At 38.1% G+C, this 21,115-nt stretch overlaps 1 protein-coding gene across 3 annotated transcripts; it reads right to left on the reverse strand.

Moving 5' to 3' along the window:
- Window positions 1-8,113: 8,113 nt before the first annotated feature.
- Window positions 8,114-20,569, reverse strand: LOC141605689 (AUGMIN subunit 4). 3 transcript variants are annotated; one of them, XR_012526428.1, is made up of 14 exons: window positions 20,223-20,569; window positions 20,069-20,116; window positions 19,821-19,991; window positions 19,021-19,362; window positions 18,819-18,915; window positions 18,149-18,194; window positions 17,538-17,631; window positions 17,349-17,420; window positions 17,188-17,246; window positions 14,028-14,096; window positions 13,894-13,945; window positions 13,595-13,696; window positions 8,532-8,609; window positions 8,114-8,453 (listed from the first exon to the last, which is right to left on the reverse strand). XR_012526428.1 is itself a non-coding variant. In XM_074424561.1 (13 exons), exons 1-13 carry the CDS (start codon window positions 20,349-20,351, stop codon window positions 8,376-8,378), a joined length of 1,290 nt encoding a protein of 429 aa, XP_074280662.1. In that variant the 5' UTR covers window positions 20,352-20,569; the 3' UTR covers window positions 8,114-8,375. The 3 variants fall into 3 exon arrangements, 2 of the variants coding, with proteins under 2 accessions (XP_074280662.1, XP_074280661.1); XM_074424561.1 differs by lacking the exon at window positions 13,595-13,696 and having other exon boundaries at window positions 19,866-19,991; XM_074424560.1 differs by lacking the exon at window positions 13,595-13,696.
- Between the last annotated feature and the right edge of the window lie 546 nt (window positions 20,570-21,115).

Below are 21,115 nucleotides of genomic sequence, written 5' to 3' on the forward strand. Positions count from 1 at the left end.
TGGCTCGGTGTCGGTTTTGACTTTAATTAGGGTCATTTTAATGGAAATGACATGATTAAGACATTCATGGCATTATTTTTGATATTCGAGATTTGGGTTGACTCGGGTTGACTCGAGTTGCGGGTTTCTGAGTCGGTTTTGGGTCAGAAGACGGTTTTAACTCTAAATAGTGTTATTTTAATGCAAATGAAGTTAGAAAACCATTTATGAAATCATTTTTCATATCCGAGTAGTGCATTAAACCGTCTCATGTATAGCCAATCCACGCACGTATATCAAAAACACGTTATAGTCCGATCATCATCGAGTGATTTTGGGAGGTGCAGATACTGGGTATCTACAGAGCCCCCACTTTGACTGAGGCTTAGACAGGGCGAAAGTCAAAGTATGATCTCCAGGTCAATCAAATATTACAACCTGAAGACCATTACGACGTCAAGGCGACTCAAAAGGGTTTGAGCCAAGGACCTGCCGTTGGGAATGGCGACGTCGAGGCGACTCGAGGATTTGAGTCAAGGACCTGCCGTTGGGAACATTTTAGAGTCTGTCGACTTCTTATTCGGGTCGTTTAAAGTCCATTAGACTACGTATAAAGGCTCGTCAACCATAAGAAGGAGTCATACTTGAGGCATCTTTCGGGATACGTCCTTGAATTGTTTGCGCGCAAAGGCTCGCCAGCCGGTGTTGAAGGTGGTGCGTTTTTAGGCTCGCCAGCCATAGGAAGGAGTCATACCTGAGGCATCTTCGGGATATGTCCTTGAATTTCTTCTTGTGTGTGTGCAAAGGCTCGCCAGCCGGTGTTGAAGGTGGTGCGTTTTGAGGCTCGCCCGCCATAGGAAGGAGTCATACCTGAGGCATTTTCGGGATATGTCCTTGAGTCGTATCTTGTGTGCGTGCAAAGGCTCGCCAGCTGTGATAAGGAGTCGTACCCGATTTACCCTGTAACACCCCCTCATACCAAGGTACCTTACCAGGACTACCCCAGCATGAAAGGCTGTTACCATCTCGGTTGCCCGAGGTTAGTACATATCAAAAGCAACAGTCCCAAACACGTTTATTAAGATACGGTAAAGTATTAAAAGTTACAATGTTCCAAAATCCAATAATGTAAATCCAAATGCTATCAATTACAAAATAAATGCTAAGACTCATGATGGTGATACTAAATCTGGCGTGACGACTTTCCCATGACCGCCCCAAGCTCACCAAATGCATTACCTGTCACAACCTGCTCACCATCCCCGAATGGATCACCGCAGATTTTACAAAACAACAACGGGGTCAGTACTGCTCAATCAAAATAAGACAAGGCACAAGTAACCAGCTGATCATCCTCCATCCCCAATCTCCCGATCTCACACAGTAACCGACTACACACCGAAGTGTGTAGCCTTGTCAGACTACCCATCGCAACAGGTAGTCCATGCCGCAAGTAGGGGACCGCAGCCAATCCCCACCAAAATCCCGCTCATCAACGAGCGATAACCATGTCCCTTAATGTGTACATCCCCTCCCGTGATGGGTTCCACGGAGGGCGAATTAGGGCGTGAAGCCACTCCCGCAAGTGACTCCACTACAACCAACACAATAACATCACAACCACCACCACAACACCAACACTCCGATGATCAGCAGAAACAGGCATATACAATACAATCACATCTTAAATCAATTAATAGTAACTGAGTAGGGAAACCCTACCTTAGCAACAACAGCAGTGAAGAGAATCAAGCAACTAGAATGGTTCCTCTACGAAGTCTTCGCCTAAACAATAATCACATAACACAATTACTAATTGCAAAACCCCATTTCCCCCAATTCATGATTAAAGACAAACCCTAGAATAATCACCAACAAACATGGGGATAAAGACTTACCGACGGAAGAATGAAGGATTGAATACGATTGCTATGATTGTCCACACACACACAGAAGAGAGATTCGGAGTGATTAGAGCGTCGTACGTTGATTAGGTTTTGTAAATAGTGTTTAGAAACTGATTATCGAAATTATATAACGCTCTAATTACTCCTGAATCAAACCGCTGAAATATTACTCGCCAGACCGGATACTCGGTCGAGTATAGAGTATACTCGGCCGAGTATCCTCTACTCGGTCGAGTATTCAGTATACTCGGCCAAGTGTTCCTCGGCAGTAGCCAAACAGACTACACAACCCACATTACTCGATCGAGTAGGCCATACTCGGTCGAGTACCAGCCTATAAAATCCGTAGTATTGCAGTCTTCCCCCCTTAAAAAAGAACTTCGTCCCCGAAGTTCACACTCTACCCAAAAAAACACAACAAAACGATCTCCCTACACAACATACTAACAATATACCAGCACAAAATATCACAAACCCGACTAGCCCAACTCAAACTAAGATAAAAAATACACATGCGATCATCTCCTACCCCCTAAAAAGACAACGGTTACGTCCCCGTAACCAACCATACCTGATCAAAAAGGTTAGGAAAACGCTCTCGCATAGCCTCCTCTGGTTCCCATGTGGCCTCTTCCACATTATGATTGGACCAAAGTACCTTGAGTAAAACTGTCTCATCATTCCTTGTCTTGCATACTTTGCGGTCAAGGATCTCCTTAGGAACCTCAGCATAGGACAAGGACTCATCAAGCTCAATATTCTCAACCTCAAGTACATGTGACGGGTCACTCACATACTTCCGGAGCTGTGAAACATGAAAGATATTGTGGACTCTATCCAAAGCTGGTGGCAAAGCTAACCTGTAGGCTACCTCGCCTATGCGATCCAAAATTTCATAAGGACCTATAAACTTCTGGCTCAGCTTGCCTTTCTTTCCAAATCTCATCACTCCTCGCATAGGTGACACTTTCAAAAGGACCTTGTCACCTACTACGAACTGTATGTCTCTGCGGTGCAAGTCGGCATAACTCTTCTGACGATCTTGAGCTGCTCTCATCTTTTGACGAATTAACCGAACCTGCTCAACAATATCCTGCACCAGCTGTGGTCCTAAAACCACTGCCTCTGAACTGTCGTCCCAACAAACTAGAGTTTGACATTACTGTCGTGCGACGGTGGTGATCAGTTGATACTCTGAGGTCATACCTATAGGGTAATACTCTTAATTGATTATTTAATTAATCATATGCCGATACGAGTTAATTAAATTGCTTAAAATTGACGGATGATTTTGTGAGTAACATTAACGTACGTGTCTCATTGTAATTCGATTAAATAAGATACGGTCTAAGTAATCGAATTGTTTTATTATTTAGATTGAATTATTGTTTACGAAACAATTAAAACAGATTAAATAATTTATTATAAATACAAGTTGTTGTAATTTATAATTCGATAAACCATTTTGGTACAAGTAATTGAGAATTACTAGTTAATTTTGTATGTGACATATTTTATTAATATGTTGATTTTTAATATGTTAAAAATACATTATATTGTGACATGTCATGTAACATGTGACATATGATAAAATTGACAAATGACAAAATAAAATGGACCTTCCATTTTATGTATGTACCGAAATATGGAGGGAGGACAAGGGTTTATATTGTGTTGTTTATTTTAAATGGAAACACAATGATTATACTCTACTCATAGCCATGCATACCTAGTTTGTCTTGGGTAGAATGTGAAGCTCGTGCATTGGCCCTCTACTCTTCCCTCCACCCGGTTTTTGCATAAGAAAAGCCAAGAGTTTTTATCTCATTATTCAACCATTCACTACATAATTTTCTAGTGTAAGAAAAATTAAGAACTCTCTACAATTTGTGAAATATTTTAGAGAAAGAAACACTCATAAAATCCTCTCCTCTCAACCGAAAAAGAAGAGAACAAAAATCCAATTTTTTGTGTCAAGTTTAAGTAAGATTTTAATTAAGGGTTTTGATATATACAACCCATTGGGTTGTATTTAAGCATTTAATATCTTCTATATTTTGTATTAAGTTAGGAATTTAAGACCAAATTATGCACAATCCAATGTAATTAATGCATATATTTAAAAATTATTTCCATATTTAGTTCCTTAAATACAACCCAATGGGTTGTATATATCAAAACCCTTTAATTAATACTAGATCATATTAATTATTATTATTATTATTATTATTAAGGGTGTTACTTTGGGTATAATTCCTTAAGAAAGATTCTCCACTTGAATCTTGTTCTTCCACCTTTGGAAAGCTCAAGAACTAGTAAGAAGGTGAACTTACTAGTGCCCATATTCCGAAATCATCAATGTAAGAATTGATTTTCTCCTTATACTTGTAATTGTTTTGCATGCAAAAGATCCGATTTAATTTTATGACTAAATTAAACTTTCATACTATGAACATGTACACATTTGAGATTAATGAATTCCAACAGACCCGAGACCCAAAGTGGTCTGAAGTACATCACCCGAATGTAACCTGAAAACCCGAATTGACCCGACCTGACCCGAACATGACCCGAGCTTCTTGACCCGTAACCGACCCGACCCGTAAATGACCCAATCCGAAAACACCAAAACCCGAAAATGACCCGACAAAATATAATTCTAATTTAACCGAAAAGACTTGAAATGACTATTTCTCTATTATTCATTGACCCGAAAATGACCCGACCCGAAACAACCCGACCCGTTTACCCGTTTTGCCATGTCTACCTTCTCGGCTTAAATCCCTTGTAACTCATATTTGCGAGTTTTCGCCATTAACTCAAAATCAGATTTAAGAGCTTCGATTTTCCATATCGAGTCTCTTAAATTCGGCTTTTCTATATTATTTTGACCTGTTTTCTGGTCATAATTACTTATTTTTGGTCTTTTTAATCCACCAAAGTCCCATTTGTAATTCGAGTTTGTTAATCCGTATAATTATTTCAGACTTCGTTCTTCTATTGTAAAAATGTCGCATAACCTACGCTAAATCCACCTTCGACTTAATTCATGACAATCTAGTACATTAAAACATGTTTAATTCACTTCCTTCGAGCCAAATTAATCAAAATAGTCGACTAAATTCATTAATCTACGCTAACGGTTGCGAGCTCGACTTTCACAGTCAGAACCCACCTCTAGAACAAACTCAGTGACTGTTGCGCCCCTTCCACATGGTGCATCATCTGTTGCGCCTGTTCTGAGTTGGTTTCTGCTTCTGAACTCGGCTCGACTCGGCTTAACTCATCTATTTCCTTTATTCAATTGCCTAATATGTAATTATATAGGTGTAGTTCTAATAATATTTTCGATTCCTTTTATTTGATTTCTTTTATTCTAATAATGTTTTGAGTATCTTTACAACATTAATTTCATTGTTTCTCCATATAATTTATCTTTATTTTGTTATTTGTTTTACTTTTCTCACATGTAAAGAATGTAAAACTCCCGACTTGACCATTAATTCTAAATTGTATGATCGACTTAGTCTAATTCACATGCTAGGATTAAAAAGTTAGATGTTGCATTGCATGCATATAATCAAAAACACATCGAGTATAAATGATTTCTCTGATCATTAGTAGAGGTCGTTATCGAGAGGGGCGGGATTAGGTATTCGATTAAAGAACTTCCTAATTACATACCCTCAACCCTTACTCAAGATCTCTTTGGACATCCTTGTTCTTTGGTGTCGCGAGAGTCATTCTAGTCATAGAATACTAACGGTAAACGAATGTCTTTAGTGTCTATGTCACGCTTCATATTGGCATAGCATGAAGTCTTCGAACGGTTTCCAATTTTCCACAAAAATTGGTGGCGACTCCTCAAATGCAGGCTTGTTCAACCTTTCACTGGTTTCAAAGCCTTTCAAATTTGTAACGGCCCATGACGTGCTTTGTTCACAAAGTTCTGTGGGAAAAAGTGTTGCCGCCTTAATTACTTCTAACGCGCGAATGTGCGTGGCGCGGGTGGCTTGGTCAACAAATTAACGAATATAAAAGGCACGCATCACTTGCATATGATTGTTTTATTTACGATGATACAATCTATTTTTGGTTTCTGGTTTCTTGTTTCTGATTTTGGAATGTATCGTTGTTACTTTGGCTCGAATTTTCAAATAATGGTTCATTCTAAAGTATTGTTTTGTAAATTGTTGTTTCTTAAACGCCGTAATCAGTTTTGCTGGCGTCATCAAAGTTTTTGTTCGCAGTGGTGGAGCTAGGGGGGCTAGCAGGGGCGGTCGCCCCCCCTGGCGGATGAAATTTTTGAAGTTTTTAGTTAAATTTTTCGAAATTTTTTTGGGGTGCCTTATGAAATTAGTCGTTCGCCCCCCCTAAAATTTTTCGCCCCCCTAAGTTCAAATCCTGGCTCCGCCACTATTTGTTCGTTCCCTATCTAGAACTTGTACATGTTTGTTATTTTGGGTACATTTGTAGGTTCTGATAAATTAGAAGTACAAGTGAAATTTTAAAATCATGATGTGTTAGTTGCTTCCACCGTTGTATTGTAAATAAAGTGGTTTTGTTATAGTTATACTTTACAGACTTTGTATATTGATTATAACATCTTTGTATATTAGGCGAGTTTTGTATATATTAATATTAGTTTTAATTTAGAAAAAAATTAATAAATTAAGGGTATTACAGGTTGTCTTGAGTTGAGTTTGGTTATTGTAATTGATCAGGTAATTGTGGGAAGCCGCCTCATATTTGCTCGGGGAATCGAAGTGGGAAGCCGTCTCCGCTGGCTGGTTGATTGCAGACCCGCCTCTTGATTTCCCTCTTGAAGGCCAATCTCAAAGGAGTGTGCAATTTCGGAACATGAGATAACAATATTGGATTCTATTTGGTATTGTTTGTGGTCAGTGAGTCGTGTGTATTGTCGAATCGGTTTTTGTCAATTGCCATGATAATTGATTCTACTTGACCTTTTGGTTGACAGATGCTGTTTTTTGTCCATATTTTCTCTCTTTTTGTTTTGATGGGCTTCATATGCGGTTCTCGTCCGTATATGTGACAATCTTAACAAGTACTTGATTGGTTGCATTAGATTGCTTGGTTGCTTGTGTGGGACGGATGAGTGCATTTGTCCATTCAATTGGTCTCCCTTGTGACGGGTTATCATTTATGACGGATATTTTGTGAGATAAAATGGTAACAAAATGGGTTAGTGGAGAAAGGGGACCACATGAATAGTGTTGCAGAGAGAGAAAAAAGAGACATCAGAAGTAAGGTAATGGTATCCGTCTTCTTGTTTGACTTTTATATGCTATGCCTTCAATGAGAATTTGTGTTGTCCATTAGCTTTACTACTCTTAGCTAAACTTAATAAATGATGAACTTCTTAGTGTTATTTAGTTCTTTCGATTGATTGTATTAATTTAAGACATCCGCTTTCGTTTTCACTTGATTTGGTTTAGAGTTGAGAGCTTTACACTTTTTTATTTCCCATTTTGGGGTATTTGTTTAATTGTTTCATTTGATTCACTACCACGGTTTACTCCGTGATGGTAACACACTTCATTATCCCAATATTGTCGTGTTTAAGCACTTGGATAATCGAGCAATCGAGCTCGACTATAACTCATTCTCACTTCCCACCCAAATCCACCTTGTAATCAATGTCTTTCGACATCTCATTGCTCGTCTAAAGAACATCATTCACCCACAATTCAACTCATTTCCTCACCATAAAACAACACACTATTCACCTTAATTCAACTTGATTCTGTTTGAAAGTGTCTAAAATGTGTCCAAATACCATGGATATGTGCCCAAATAAATGAAGACAGTTAGACATGACTTTATAGGTGTCCGACACATTTAGACGCGTTTTCCACGAGTATCGGTGTTCGACACGGGACGTTTGGTTAAGAGGAGTGTTCGTGTTAGCTAGTGCTTAGCTTCCTAGACGCCGTACTTGTATACTTTCAAGTGTTCTTAACAAGAAAAAGTGAAATGCGCATTAATCACGTTCGTAGGAAATTCAAAATGAAGCTAAATCCGAAAAAAAAAATGCACATTTGGGATAAAATCTGGAAAGTTCTTGGGCTTTCTCGTCAGCAAGAGGGCATAGGCGCCAACCCTCATAGGTTACCAGCCATTTTAAACCAGAGACACAAGATAACAAACAAAATCAGAGACATACATGAGCTAAATGGGCGAATGACGGCATTATCCAAGTTTATGTCCCGATAAACCGATAAGTTAACACCATCCTTTCAAGTATTGAAGGGAAAGAAGTAGTTCAAGTGCAATGGTTTTTTATCCTCATGCTATTGCTTTGAAAGGATGGATTGATTACATGGGGAAAACAACACTCAAATTAGTGTTCAGTCTACTACATACATACCACATATAATCTCTTGGAAATTGTTTCCGTTTTGCACAGGCAGACTTCTCTTTTTATACAAACTAACAACACACTAACTTCTACTAGAAACATGAGGATCATGTGTTTGAGTGTTCCGGTAAGCGCTTCAAGTCCATTTCAACCTGGTGAATTGTCCATTGCATATTTTCCAGTTTCTGCATAAAAAATCACCTTAAGAATTACAGTTTCAAAGTACAGTATATGGAAGAATCTACACAAAGTGATAAACTAACCTTGACAATGTCATGGTACTCCCTTGCTATCTTGTCAAAATGTGGATCAACTCCTTGGTACTCACGCAGGCGTGTCACCTGGCCAAATTAGCCAACATCAGTTCAGTTATAAAATCCATAGAGAGTTCGTAAACCTAAGTTCAAGTCACTTGGTCAGATTATACGTGTACATTAAAGAAACTAGATTGATTGAAAATCAACCTATATCCTCCTTGCGGATGAGAACGGTAAAAGAAAATCAAAGATTTTCAAATTACCAGGAAGCAATCATAAAACAAAGGGAGGAAGCAATCATAAAAGAAAGGGTATTGGCAGAACACTCTTATTAGACAAGAATATCACTTTAAAACTCAAAAATAAATTAAAGAACAGTAAAAAAAACTTAAGAAATGGTCTTCTTACAATAGAAAGGAGTAACTCTAAAGAAGTTCAAACGGGAAACAAAGAGATACAGAGATTATGAAAAATTCACAGATCTATAATTTCCTTAACAAAGTTCAAACTTCCCTTATTCCCTAATTGTTCCCAGATCAATAAAAAAAATGATGGACAACACCAACAATTTAGAAAGGAGGGAGCGGAAAGATCTTAAGCAAATTGAAAGTGCACACCTTGGAAAAGCAAAACTAAATTAGGTATTGGGAGGTGAGGATTAAACCAGATAAACCCATCCCCAAAACCATTTTCCCATTTTTACCTCAAAAACAAATCCCTTACAAATTTCAATAGAAATCCAATAGGGTATAAGGTCCAAATTCCAAACACAATGTCACAAACTTGCCTTCTAATATCAACAAAGATGTGCTATACAATCAATCAATTTGAAGATAAATTCTTGCAATATTGCTCTTTAATTCTTGATTTAAACCTTCTTTAACTAAGATATGTGACTAAAAAGAACTCTCCTAGGCTAATATGAAGAGTAAATTAAAGTCGAGTCTTTGGGGCGTTTGTTTCGTGCATGGGTATGGGTTTGGAATCAAGAATCATACCTGGGTGGTATAGGATGGGTGGTATGGGATTGGAACTTGATTCCTCATACCATGCGTTTGTTTCAATTTTGAGTGGTATGGGTTTGGAATTCAATTAAAAGTTAAAATCTGTAAAATAAAATATTTTAAATAGAAAATTTTAGTATATAAAATCATGAAAATAAAAATTTAATCAAATAAGTATATAGAAGATTTGATTTACATCAAGCCATAATTTTGTTTCACATTTTTGCTTATTTTAATTTCATTCCTAAGGGTGTCAATCTCATACCCACCCCCGTCCTTGGGTATGAGAAACCCATACCTCATGGGTTTGAGATATGGGTATGAAACTCTTATATTCACCAACCAAACACATGGTATGGGTTTAACTCATTCTAAATCCATACCTCATACCTTTTTCAAGTGAACCAAACGCCCCCTGAGAAAGTTAAAATCAAGAAAGAAAACTGAAATTGAAGAAGAGAGATGAGTAAAGATGATTATGAAGAATTGGAATTGAAGAAGAGAGATGGAGTGCTAGGGAAGGAGATGAAGGAATTTTTTTTTTTTTTTCCAAATCTCTATCCAATTTTTGGAAAAAAAGAGAATTTCTCTCTTCTTTTTCTCACTAGTTTATTTTTCGGAATGACCGAATACCTTCCATTCTATTAGTCGGTTTACGTGTCGCATTTTAGTCCCCTCACTCATTTATTTACGTTTCCTTTTATACCTCCCTCAACTCTCTTCCCTCTTCGTGGCCCTCTCTTCCTAGCCCTGTGATGCTCAAACTCGGACCCAAGGATCCGACTCAGACACGGATCCAAGTGTGCGATCCTTGAAATCTTAAAATCAAGGACTCGGGTACGAGGATCCGTGAGTTATTTTGGACACGGCTTTTTTCTAAAATAATAAAAATATCTATATATATTTTAATATATACTTATGAACTATAAAAATATTTATACATATTTACTTATTAATCTAGTTTTTTTACCCTATAAAATAAAAATAAAAAATAAAACCCTTAGATAACACCTCTGGTACAACTGCTTCAATTTTCTATGCAAAATTTCTTACTTCTCGAGTCTAAACGGCTAAACTTTAGACACTTAGACTCCTTCAACTTCATTGACCCACAACAGCTATCTTCTTCATCTTCAAGTCATCAACAAAATTATTATTTATTTTATTATTCACTGGCTCCCTCTCAACCAAAAAAAAGGGTCCGATTTCACACTGAAGTGTTGGGCATGAAATCCATGTCCGGATCCATGTCTGGGTCGGGTCAGGGGCAACTGAAGTGTTCGAGCATCATAGTCCTAGCCAACCGATCGACCACCGGAGCCCCAAACCATCGGAATACCCTTCCCTACACCGAGAAATGCCCTTCCCAAAACACAAAAGACGACCCCAACTCCTTAAGACCCCGACCACACCTCTTAAAATTCACCCTGTTGTGTGAGTTGTTGGTTAGGATGGAGCTGAGGAGAATGAGTGATGGGTGTAGTTACAACAGCAACAACAACAACAAAGCCTAAGTACCACCATGATTTGGGGTCGGTTAACATGAATCATAATTTGAAACCGTTTAGGCGTGAAAAACAAACACACACACAGCAAAGCACAGCCTATGTTACTCCGACTCTTCTAATTTCCTCGCGTACCCGTGTCCGACACTCGACCCTCAGACATGGGTATTACCCTTGGACACCTCATTTTAGACCAAAATATGCATATTTTTCAAAAAAATAGCCGTGTCCGACACTTGGACACGCACCCGTGTCGGATACTTCTACACGAGTCTGAGTAACATAGAGCACAGCACAGCACAAACATTACTTGCTTTTCTGCGCCTTAGAAATCAGTGGAGAATTAAAACAATGCATATACTGAACAGTGAAAGTCAGCAACAAGTATATTTTTGAAACTGTTCGGTAGGTTTGATATGTAACAAATCCATGTTCCCATCTGTTCTTGGTTTTGACTGTGTTCTGTTTAAACATTTACGGCTTTAAGAAAAATACAAAACGCATTATGGACTCCAGTACTAGAAGATTCACAGCTTAGGTAATCATTATCATAAAATACCAAGAGCTTTTTGAAGACCGAAGTACACATACGCCAAAGGCACGTGTTCATAGTAACCTCAAAAGCCTAGACCCTGTAGAGTGTAGAATGTGAACTGCAGCTGTCTCAAAATCTAGTACTCCTAATAAACCGCTTTCTTCTTTGAATGTTGACAATCAATAGTAGGAGGGATGACTTTCTTAATGAAGCCTTTACAGGAAACTAGGAAGGATACAGCGAATATGCGACAGTTATATGAGAATACAGCATATAACCGATATGCCAGAAGAATGAGATCTTCATTTCGTACAGCTGAAATCATTCTTTATATCCTGCACTGATTAAGCCTTCCCCTTATTATGTTATTAGCTTTTTATCTTTTTATATATCATACCTATATCTCGCCTGCCTGTGAGAGCACTATAGCTACGATCTTTCTTCTCTTATTCAATTTCGGGACAGATCGAGCCCAAAAATGATGCGGATTTTTTTTAACCTTCGGTCCACCCGCCTAAAAGAGATGCCCGTTAGAAATGGCTTCAGCGATTCTTTTATAAGGCACACTCCAGTGTGCCCAAATGTTCTTAGCAGACAAATTTCTTCTTTGAAGCTTGACAATCACTACCAGAAAAGAACATACAACTGAGAGAATTTATTTTTATACCCAGTTGCATCGACTACCTCATTTTATGATGAAGTTCTTACTGGGCCTAAGGCAAAATAATCAAGTTTTCACCCCACCTGAACTCGAAAATCGAAATTAAATTCTCACATTGAACATTGTTCTTAGTTCCCACTATCTCATGTAGTATCAATAATAGCATAAAAATAAGCCCACCATAATTTGACATCAAAAGACTTGAACTTATGATCACATCACCACACAAAAGCTTGCCTCGACCAAAAAACTAAATGTCCAGCAATGGGTGAAGACATTCCGCATAAAATTTTGGAATTTCTCTACAACCCTTAGATGAAATCTAGTCTATGGTTGTGTTAATCATGAAGGATCTCTACAAGACAGGTAAGCTGAAATGTAGAAGTTGCTTATGGTCACTGCTCACTGATGCTTTGTCCTTCAGCTAATGGAACAGCAAAGACAATATTTTTGAAGACTTCTTTCAGTACTTGAATGAATTTATCATAAGATACTAAACATCTGGACTTGTCATCAGTAAGAAGTTTAGTGTCGGGAACACGATATGTAGCACTGAAGGGAGACCCAAGATGACTAACGCATTAAAATTGGCTGCTGCTACCATATCATAGAAGAACGTGAGAAGCCCTAACATAATGCTAAATGATTATAATGTCGCAGGCCTCGCAGCTACTCATGTATACGTCAACTAAGTATACTCTCTTATCAGCTTACCTCTGACGCAGTAGTTCTGTGCTAGCTCGGTATGCAAATACATTTTCAAGTAATGATGGGCATGGAGGATAATGTTGCAATTTTAGTGGCAGCATATAACTATATGGTGGACTCAAGTGCTATCATTACATAGAAAATGATAACTGGAGTAAATTTAATGATTCTGAAGCTCTGATTTTAGGTCTTACTATCTCTGTATTCTTTTCCCTTAGCGTTCATAGATTATTCTCAGTGAATCAAGAGAAGATCCTGTTTCAAGCGGGTAGGGAGGTGAAAAAACATACTACACAGCCTTTCTCTTGCAATACTAGAGATTTGTTTCCGATTGACCCTTTAACCAAAAATGGGCGACTATTAGCCACTTCATCAACGAGTTTTTTTCTCAAGAGTAATGAACATAAACAGTTCTTAAAAAATTGATCAAGAAGATTATGAGGTTTTGTTGGCCCTGAAGAGAACAAAGAAGAGATATATAAAGCTGATATGGAGGTTGGAAGATGATGGGGGGAAAAAACAAAGGAAATTAAGAGGTATTGAGGTAGATGTGATGGTAGTAGATACAGGAAGGAGATGAAAAGAGGGTGATAATCATCCCATAAATGGTAAGTATAGTAACACCTCAAAAAAAAATGGAAAGTATAGTAACCCACCTCCCTCCTAGGGTAATGCCTCTTTATCCTTCCTTCATCTTCCCTTCAGAACCATCATTTCACCCATTTTATTCTTTGTTTTGAGTTTTGACTTCCATTATCCTGTAAAAATTTCCCCTAATCAAGCACGCCCTTCAAATTTCCATACAAGTCTAACCTTTGAGTTAGTGACCATCATTTCAACCCATATTGTGTTTCAGTGAGCAAAACTCTAAAGTCACATTTTAAGTCGCAGATCAAAATTGAGATATAAAATGAAGACAGCAGAGCTCCAAAAGATTGGTGTCAAAATAACATACTGCTTTGTTATATGCCATCGAGGCCTCTTCTGTAGCCTCAGCAAGAAATTTCCTGAGAACAAAAGGTCAAATAATCAATAAGAGATAGGGTTGAGAAAACAATTGCCAAACAAATTTTCATTATTAATAGTCACCTAATCTTGTGAAGAGCTGGTACAGTATCTTGAGTATACGTAGTCACAAGGAACATATGCTCCAAAACCCTACATAGTAAGAAATTGAAGGCTATAAGCACTTTCATATGCACTATGATCTTCAAACTAAGTTAAGTTGGCCCTTGTTGCTCCAAGTAAAAAGCATAAACATTCACAAGAACAAAAACCGACAAAAATGATAACCACCAAGTGAAAAATTGAAAATCATTCAGAAGCAAGATCTACGGAGGTCATAAGCATGCAGCCTCACGCCCTCCCCCATTATTTAGCCGATATGCAATTTCCAAGAGAACCAGGATAAAAAGGGACAAAAAGAGACAGAGAAAAACAGATTGTGTTAATGGAGAGAGAAAATTTGTACTAATGGAACATAGAACAAGGATTTTGACATAGAAAGGTAGACCTGTCAAAAGGGTCGGGCAGGGCGGGGTGCAGGTCAGGTCAAGGTCATACGGGTCGCGGGTCGAGCAGGTCAGAATACGGGTCAGAAAAAAGTTTATGATGTCTTCTATTTTACCATTTTTCAGTCAAAAAAAACACAAATTTTAATATTAAATTTTATTTAATAAAAAAAAAATCATATTCATTACTTATCGTACTTATATTAGGAGATTTATAAAAATAAATCATTATAAAAAATTATTTTATTATTAAATGAAATTTAAAGTTATCTAAAATTGATTTTTTAATTAATTTTTTCATTTAAAATATTAAAATAATTATCTTTCTATTTATTATTTCAAATAAAATATAATAATATGAATATTTTAATAATATTCTTAATTTATCTTTGACTCATCGGGTCGAACGGGTCGGGTTGGGTTTCAACCCTAAAATAACGGGTCGTTTCGGGTTTCGGGTTGCGGGTCGAGATCTACAGGTCCTGGCCCTGAAAAACCGGGTCGGGTCACATTTTGACAGGTCTACATGGAGGTGATGCTTCTTTAGTCCCATATTAATAATCAACAATAGCAAATTGTTAAAGTTTGGCTTTGTTAAACAATGAAAACAGGCGTGGGCCGCACCTACAAGGAGGGGAGAGGGCCCACTTCACAAGCCCAATGAGGTTCCATCTTAAAACCAGTTGGTGATAGGAGGAGTAACCCCTTGGTTTATAAACTAGTGAACTCTCTCCTCATTATACCAATGTGGGGGACTCACATGTGGGTAAACCCACATGTGAAGTCCCTTCGAAACCCACGACGAAACAATGGGAACGCACCGGAGTAGAAATTTTAACAAACCCTCTAAGAGGCCCTTCTCCGGTGGCATACCTTCTCCGGTGGTATAATTTGCGTTCAATTTAAACATCAAACCCAGAACAAAACCTTGGGCTCTATACCATGTTGAACCATGAAAACGGATCTGTGGCTGCACCCACGAGGAGGAGAGAGAGTCCATTTCACAAGTCTAAGGAGGTTCCATCCTAAAACCAACTGGTGGTATGAGAAATAACCCCTTGGTTTATACAATAATGAACTCTCGCCTCATTTTACCAATGTGGAACACTAACATATGGGTAAACCACAAACAGGAGCTGTTAACATCAATGCGGAAAAAATAAAATTAAAAAAAGTTTTGTTTTTTTTTTAATTTCATAAACTACATGAATGGGGAACTAGGTGATTAGAAAACAGGAGCACTACTCTAGAAGAATCGGCAATTTCTTTTATAGGGTTCGATTGGACTTTGGATACATTTAGAGGTGGCAATCGGGTCAGACGGGTCGGGTTTGGGTCGGGTCACTTCAGGTCGGGTTATATCGGGTTCGGGTCATATCGGGTCAGCATACCATTTCGGGTCGGGTTCGGGTCGTTATCGGGTCGGGTCGGGTCATTTCGGGTCAAATGATGTATCGGGTTGGGTCGGGTCATTATCGGGTCCGGTAACTTAATCGCATTACTATAATTTTTTACCATTAAATTTAGTTTTTAACCTATTATTTGGTTTAATTAATCCATTACTAAGTCAAACATATCAATATAAACACAAAATCACTTTCATTTTGATCAAAATTAAGCTTAATAATTGTCGGGTCATCAATTTAATCGGGTCAGTATCGGGTCGGGTCAATATCGGGTCGGGTCTGGGTCGGGTTCGGGTCACTGATAATCGGGTCGTGTCGGGTTACAAGTCGTCATCGGGTCGGGTCGGGTCACAATATTTTCGGGTTCGGGTCGGGTTTGCTCGGGTTCGGGTCGGGTCACTCGGGTCGGGTCAGACTTGCCAGCTCTAGATACATTTATAGTTTGTTTAGATGGAGAAAAAGCAAGGGGAGAGAAAGGGAGGTGTTCAATCCTTTGGTTGGATAGTAGGTTGTGGGTTAAGGGAAATAGAGGGATTCAATTTCCCTCCTACCAGCCAAATTGAAAACCTTCCAACATAGAAAGGATTACACGAAATTATCCTCTTTTCCCTAACCTTCTTTCCCCTCTTATCCCATCACATTACTGCGACTTCTATCCAAAGTTCCTAAAAAAAAGGTTGTCTTGGTCAAATTAAACATTGTAAATGGCACGTGCAAAATAACACTTTGACGATGTAAAATTAAGAAATACTCATGCTGAACTAAATATAAGTAGTAGCTATGGTGGGGTGGAGAAGGTAGCTAGGGTAAGGTGGTGGAAATGGGTGGTGGTGTTAGATATTGGGTGAGGTAGGATGGTTGTGCTAGCTCCGCTAGAAGTGGTAGGTGTGTGAGAGCCGGCAAATGAATTGACTTGATGGTTTAGTGGGTCTACTTGGTGCTTGAACCTGGTACTCTATGGTTGGAGAAGTCCAATGAGTTAATGTGGTGGCTGAAGAGTGGGCTGGTTGACTCAGTGGGTGGGAAGTGGGAACAAGTGCTAAGGGCATAGATGACATTTCACAACTAAAAGCTTGTTTCACTGACAAAACTAACTTAAAAAGAAAACTAATAACTATTGACTAACACATCGCAAGAATGAACACTTAGGATCAAAGAGAGGAAATACAATTTAAATGAAAGGTAATACCCTAGTATCCTTTTCTTGAAATAATTTTACAGCGTGTTCATGACTCAAGATCAGCTACTGCTTTATGAGCCTAAGAGTTGACTTGGGTCTCAAAGCTATATCAACTTTATACATGCAACATTTAGTAACAAGAGCCACCATACCTGAGTTTCGCACCCATGGCCTCACATCTCTTGATTAACCATGTCTTGTGCATATCATCCTATAAAATATTTCACATAACAAATTAATAATAATAAACTGCTTGACTATTTTGAGGATGTGTGTGGGGGGGGGGGGGAGGGACAAAAGAGAAAACCCTCACATATTTATGTTGATGTTCCAACTTCAAATCTTTAACGAGCTTCATAAGCACACCTAGAATTTGCTCCAAGACCTAATAAAACCAAACGAAGTTTCAAGATAATATCATCAGGAATTTAGCCAGGACTAAGGAAAAGAGGCAGAATATTCAGTTCACTAAGTCGAGAATGTAAAACATATGCACACATACATTATAGTATTCCGCAAATTTTCTATCAACAGAGTAGAGGTCCTCTCGTAGAGCTTCTTCTTCCCTTTCTATCTCTTCAATGATTAACTTCACCCTAATATGCAACATATCAAGCATAGTCAAAACAGCAGATTGATCATTGATGTCTCTTTGGCCTTAACCAGCACACAGACTCATAGAGGGAGGTTTTGGAATCATTGTCACCCCTGGCAGCACGGTCTTAGAATCACTGTCTAAAGAACAACCAACGCCCTCTAGATACTAATTTCTAAGTAGTTAAAATCTGTACTTCTGGGGTGTCTTTTTCTATGAAATGTTCGAAATGTTCAGTTTCCCACATGAGACATGAGTAAGCAACTTAACAATCCAGCGTTAAACGACTCAGAGGGATCACAGTTACAATGACAACATTGCATATCAACCAACCACCAGTCTGTGATAGCTCCTGTACTATAATCCATTGTTTTAGGAGCCCATTGACTTAAACATTTTCACTTAGATGAATCAGGCCGTAAGTCAGTATCATGATGTAAAGAAAACGAATATACATATCTGCCACCATGCCATGATTGCCATCCAACCTATCTAAACATTACGGGAAGAGTATTCACCTTTCTGGAAGTCGTGAACTTGCATTCTGACGGCCATTCAAACTGTCTGTGCATGACAACAGCATGAAAAAATTACATATATTCGACTTTACGTAAGTATCAATTTCTTGAATCACCTCAGAACCCCATATAATTCAAATTATGCTAACTATATTCAGCGATGTTAAGATTCTAAGATCATTTAGTGTGCCGGTAGAGGTTACAACCCAAATCCAACTCCTCTTTTATTCATAACATAGCAAACTAAATCATTTGGGTGTTTTTAACTACTTTCAGGAGCGGCTAATAAATCCTCCGTTAGCACCTTAATGAAAGAAATTTCATACTAGTCCATCATTTGAAATTGAATTACAGCGGACATAGCTCAGCTTTTGCCAGCTCCAATACTATAGGTGGTAGAAAAGTGCAACACATGGATGACACTGAGCAACTGATGAACTACTCAATGTTGGCTGAACTCAGCTAATAATAGAGTAGCAGACTTGCAAGCTAAGTGTTCAAGTTACATTTGAAGAGAACAGAAGATAATCATCACTAAACCGTCTACAGCTGCTATTAATATGGTGTTAAACAAGACCATGCATAACCTTTCATACTTCTCAAAGTTATAACGGACTCATAAGGAAAACGGAGGAAGAAAATAGTCACTAGAAATGAGAGGGACACGTACCAACATCATCCACAAAAGCATCTGCCAATTTATCACATTTCAGTTTCAAACGAGCCTCAATCTCATGGAACAGTGACATTTGATACTCTGCCATATCCTACAATAGAAATTTCAATATCGCATCTCATTCAGAATCTAGCATATACCTTTTAACTAATTGGATAATTACTTTGAGGAGTTCATGATACACATAGCCACATACCATGGATAATGAGACTTGTTGGAGCTGAGTTTGCCATAAATAAGTCGAAGTGATTCCCAAAAAACGATTTGGAACACCACCAATTACAGGATCACTTGCATCAGAAGAACTAGAAGAGGGGGCATTGCCTGCGAAACTGGGAGTACCACTAACATAGTTTGTCGAATTAGAACTTGAGCCCATTGTCACACTCGTACTGGTACTATCAAGAGAGCATCTTGACATGACACACCATTTCTCAATTTCCTCTTCATGGATCTCCCCATCTTTGGAGATAAGAGGAAGTCTAAGTTTTTGAGCTGCCTCAGCAACAACAAGTCGGTGCTCCAGAGTCTCATAAACCTGGTATTAACTAGCAGCTCAGTTTATATGGTAATGTGACAAATCCAAACAGAAGATACCACCACTGGCCGAAATTTATTAACAAGACAAAATCTTAATACATCTGATATAAACAGGCAAAGAAAACCTTAACCCTCTAGATACGAAAATTTTTTGTCCCCATTTGAAATGGATGATCAACCAATGTCAATTTTGACCATTAATTTTCCCTTGATAGCATCACAAGTCATAAGTCTTCTTTCATACAAACATCGGGCAAGAACACAAAAGTTAGATAATAGCTAGCCAACTATGATGCACTCACCATTGTTCAGTCATTCCCAAAAAAAAAAAAAAAAAAAAACAAGATTACAAATAAGGACTATGATAAGCTGAGAAGTGAGCATAGAAAGTGTTAAATTCATAAAAGCATTTTCAGGGCACATTTACAATCAACATCACAGGCGGAAAGGAGGTACCATTCTACAAACCCTGAAGAAATAAGGAGCGGCCAAAGGTGAAACCTGAGGAGAGCTGATCAAGCCAAGCTGTGAGTGTAGAGCTTTAACATCACGAATGCCACCAAGATTGGCAACAGATAAAGCCTGCTGATACTCCTCTATCATGGCAACCGCCTCGCGGTAAATGGCCTGCGCAACAACCCACATTATGATAATCGAATTATCCAACAATCGGTTAAAAGGGATTGAAGATAAACAAAGAGTACCATAGACTCCAAATATCGCAATCGTTCACGAGACATCTCTTCCCTGGCCTGCAAATGACAATCAAAATTAAAAAAAAAAAAAAAAAAAAAAAAAAAAAAAAAAGTAGAGTATGATTTTCCCCCTTTTATCAAAATTCAAAATTAAAAAACATACAAGTTGAAGTTCAAAAGAGGCAGATTTGGAGACAAGGGAGGCATCAGAAGCCAAACAATGTCTCTCTAATTGTTCAATAACTTGAGTCACATCTGCTGATACATTTTGTTGCTGCATTCCTTTCCCCATTTTTCACTCTTTGATCAACACCGGACGCTACAAATCTTATATCTGCTCAAATCGCGCGGATCGAACCACCAAATTTGTAGTCCTTGATTATTCAAATTTGAAACTATCAAATCAACACAGATATGGCAGCTGACGTCCTCGAACCCAGGTGGTGAACAATATTGTTTTTTTACGAGTCAATTACACCCTTTTAAAATAATATTTCAAAAATCTCCCCAAAATAATGGAGTCCATTTTAAAAATAATGGTCAAAAATAAAAAAATTTGTCGTTTTGGGTCGGTTTTGAAAATATTTGTCAAAATGGTGTCCACGTAGGCTCGGGATTTCTAGACCTGAAACACGCCACTACTAATGGCGTGTTTTGTGAAGGAAACACGCCATTAGTAGTGGCGTGTCTTTAGAACAATTTTTTTCCTCAACTGACTGAACTTAAAAAAAAAAAAAAAAAAAAAAAAAAAAAAAAAATTACATAAGACACGCCATTAGGGGTGGCGTGTTTCCCCTCCGAAACCCGCCATTCCCAATGGCGTGTTTGTTTTAGTCCATTTTTTAATGAAGTTTCTTTCCGTACTCATTATAAACACGCCATTGGTAGTGGCGTGTTTTAGGTCCAGAAATCCCGAGCCAACGTGGACACCATTTTGACAAATATTTTCAAAACCGACCCAAAACAACAAATTTTTTATTTTTGACCATTATTTCAAAAATGGATTCAAAATAATGCCTAAAGTTAAAAAGTTGTTAGGAAGTATCTTATAATATT

Source organism: Silene latifolia, chromosome 10 (assembly GCF_048544455.1).
Source record: "Silene latifolia isolate original U9 population chromosome 10, ASM4854445v1, whole genome shotgun sequence".
Lineage (NCBI taxonomy): Eukaryota > Viridiplantae > Streptophyta > Magnoliopsida > Caryophyllales > Caryophyllaceae > Silene > Silene latifolia.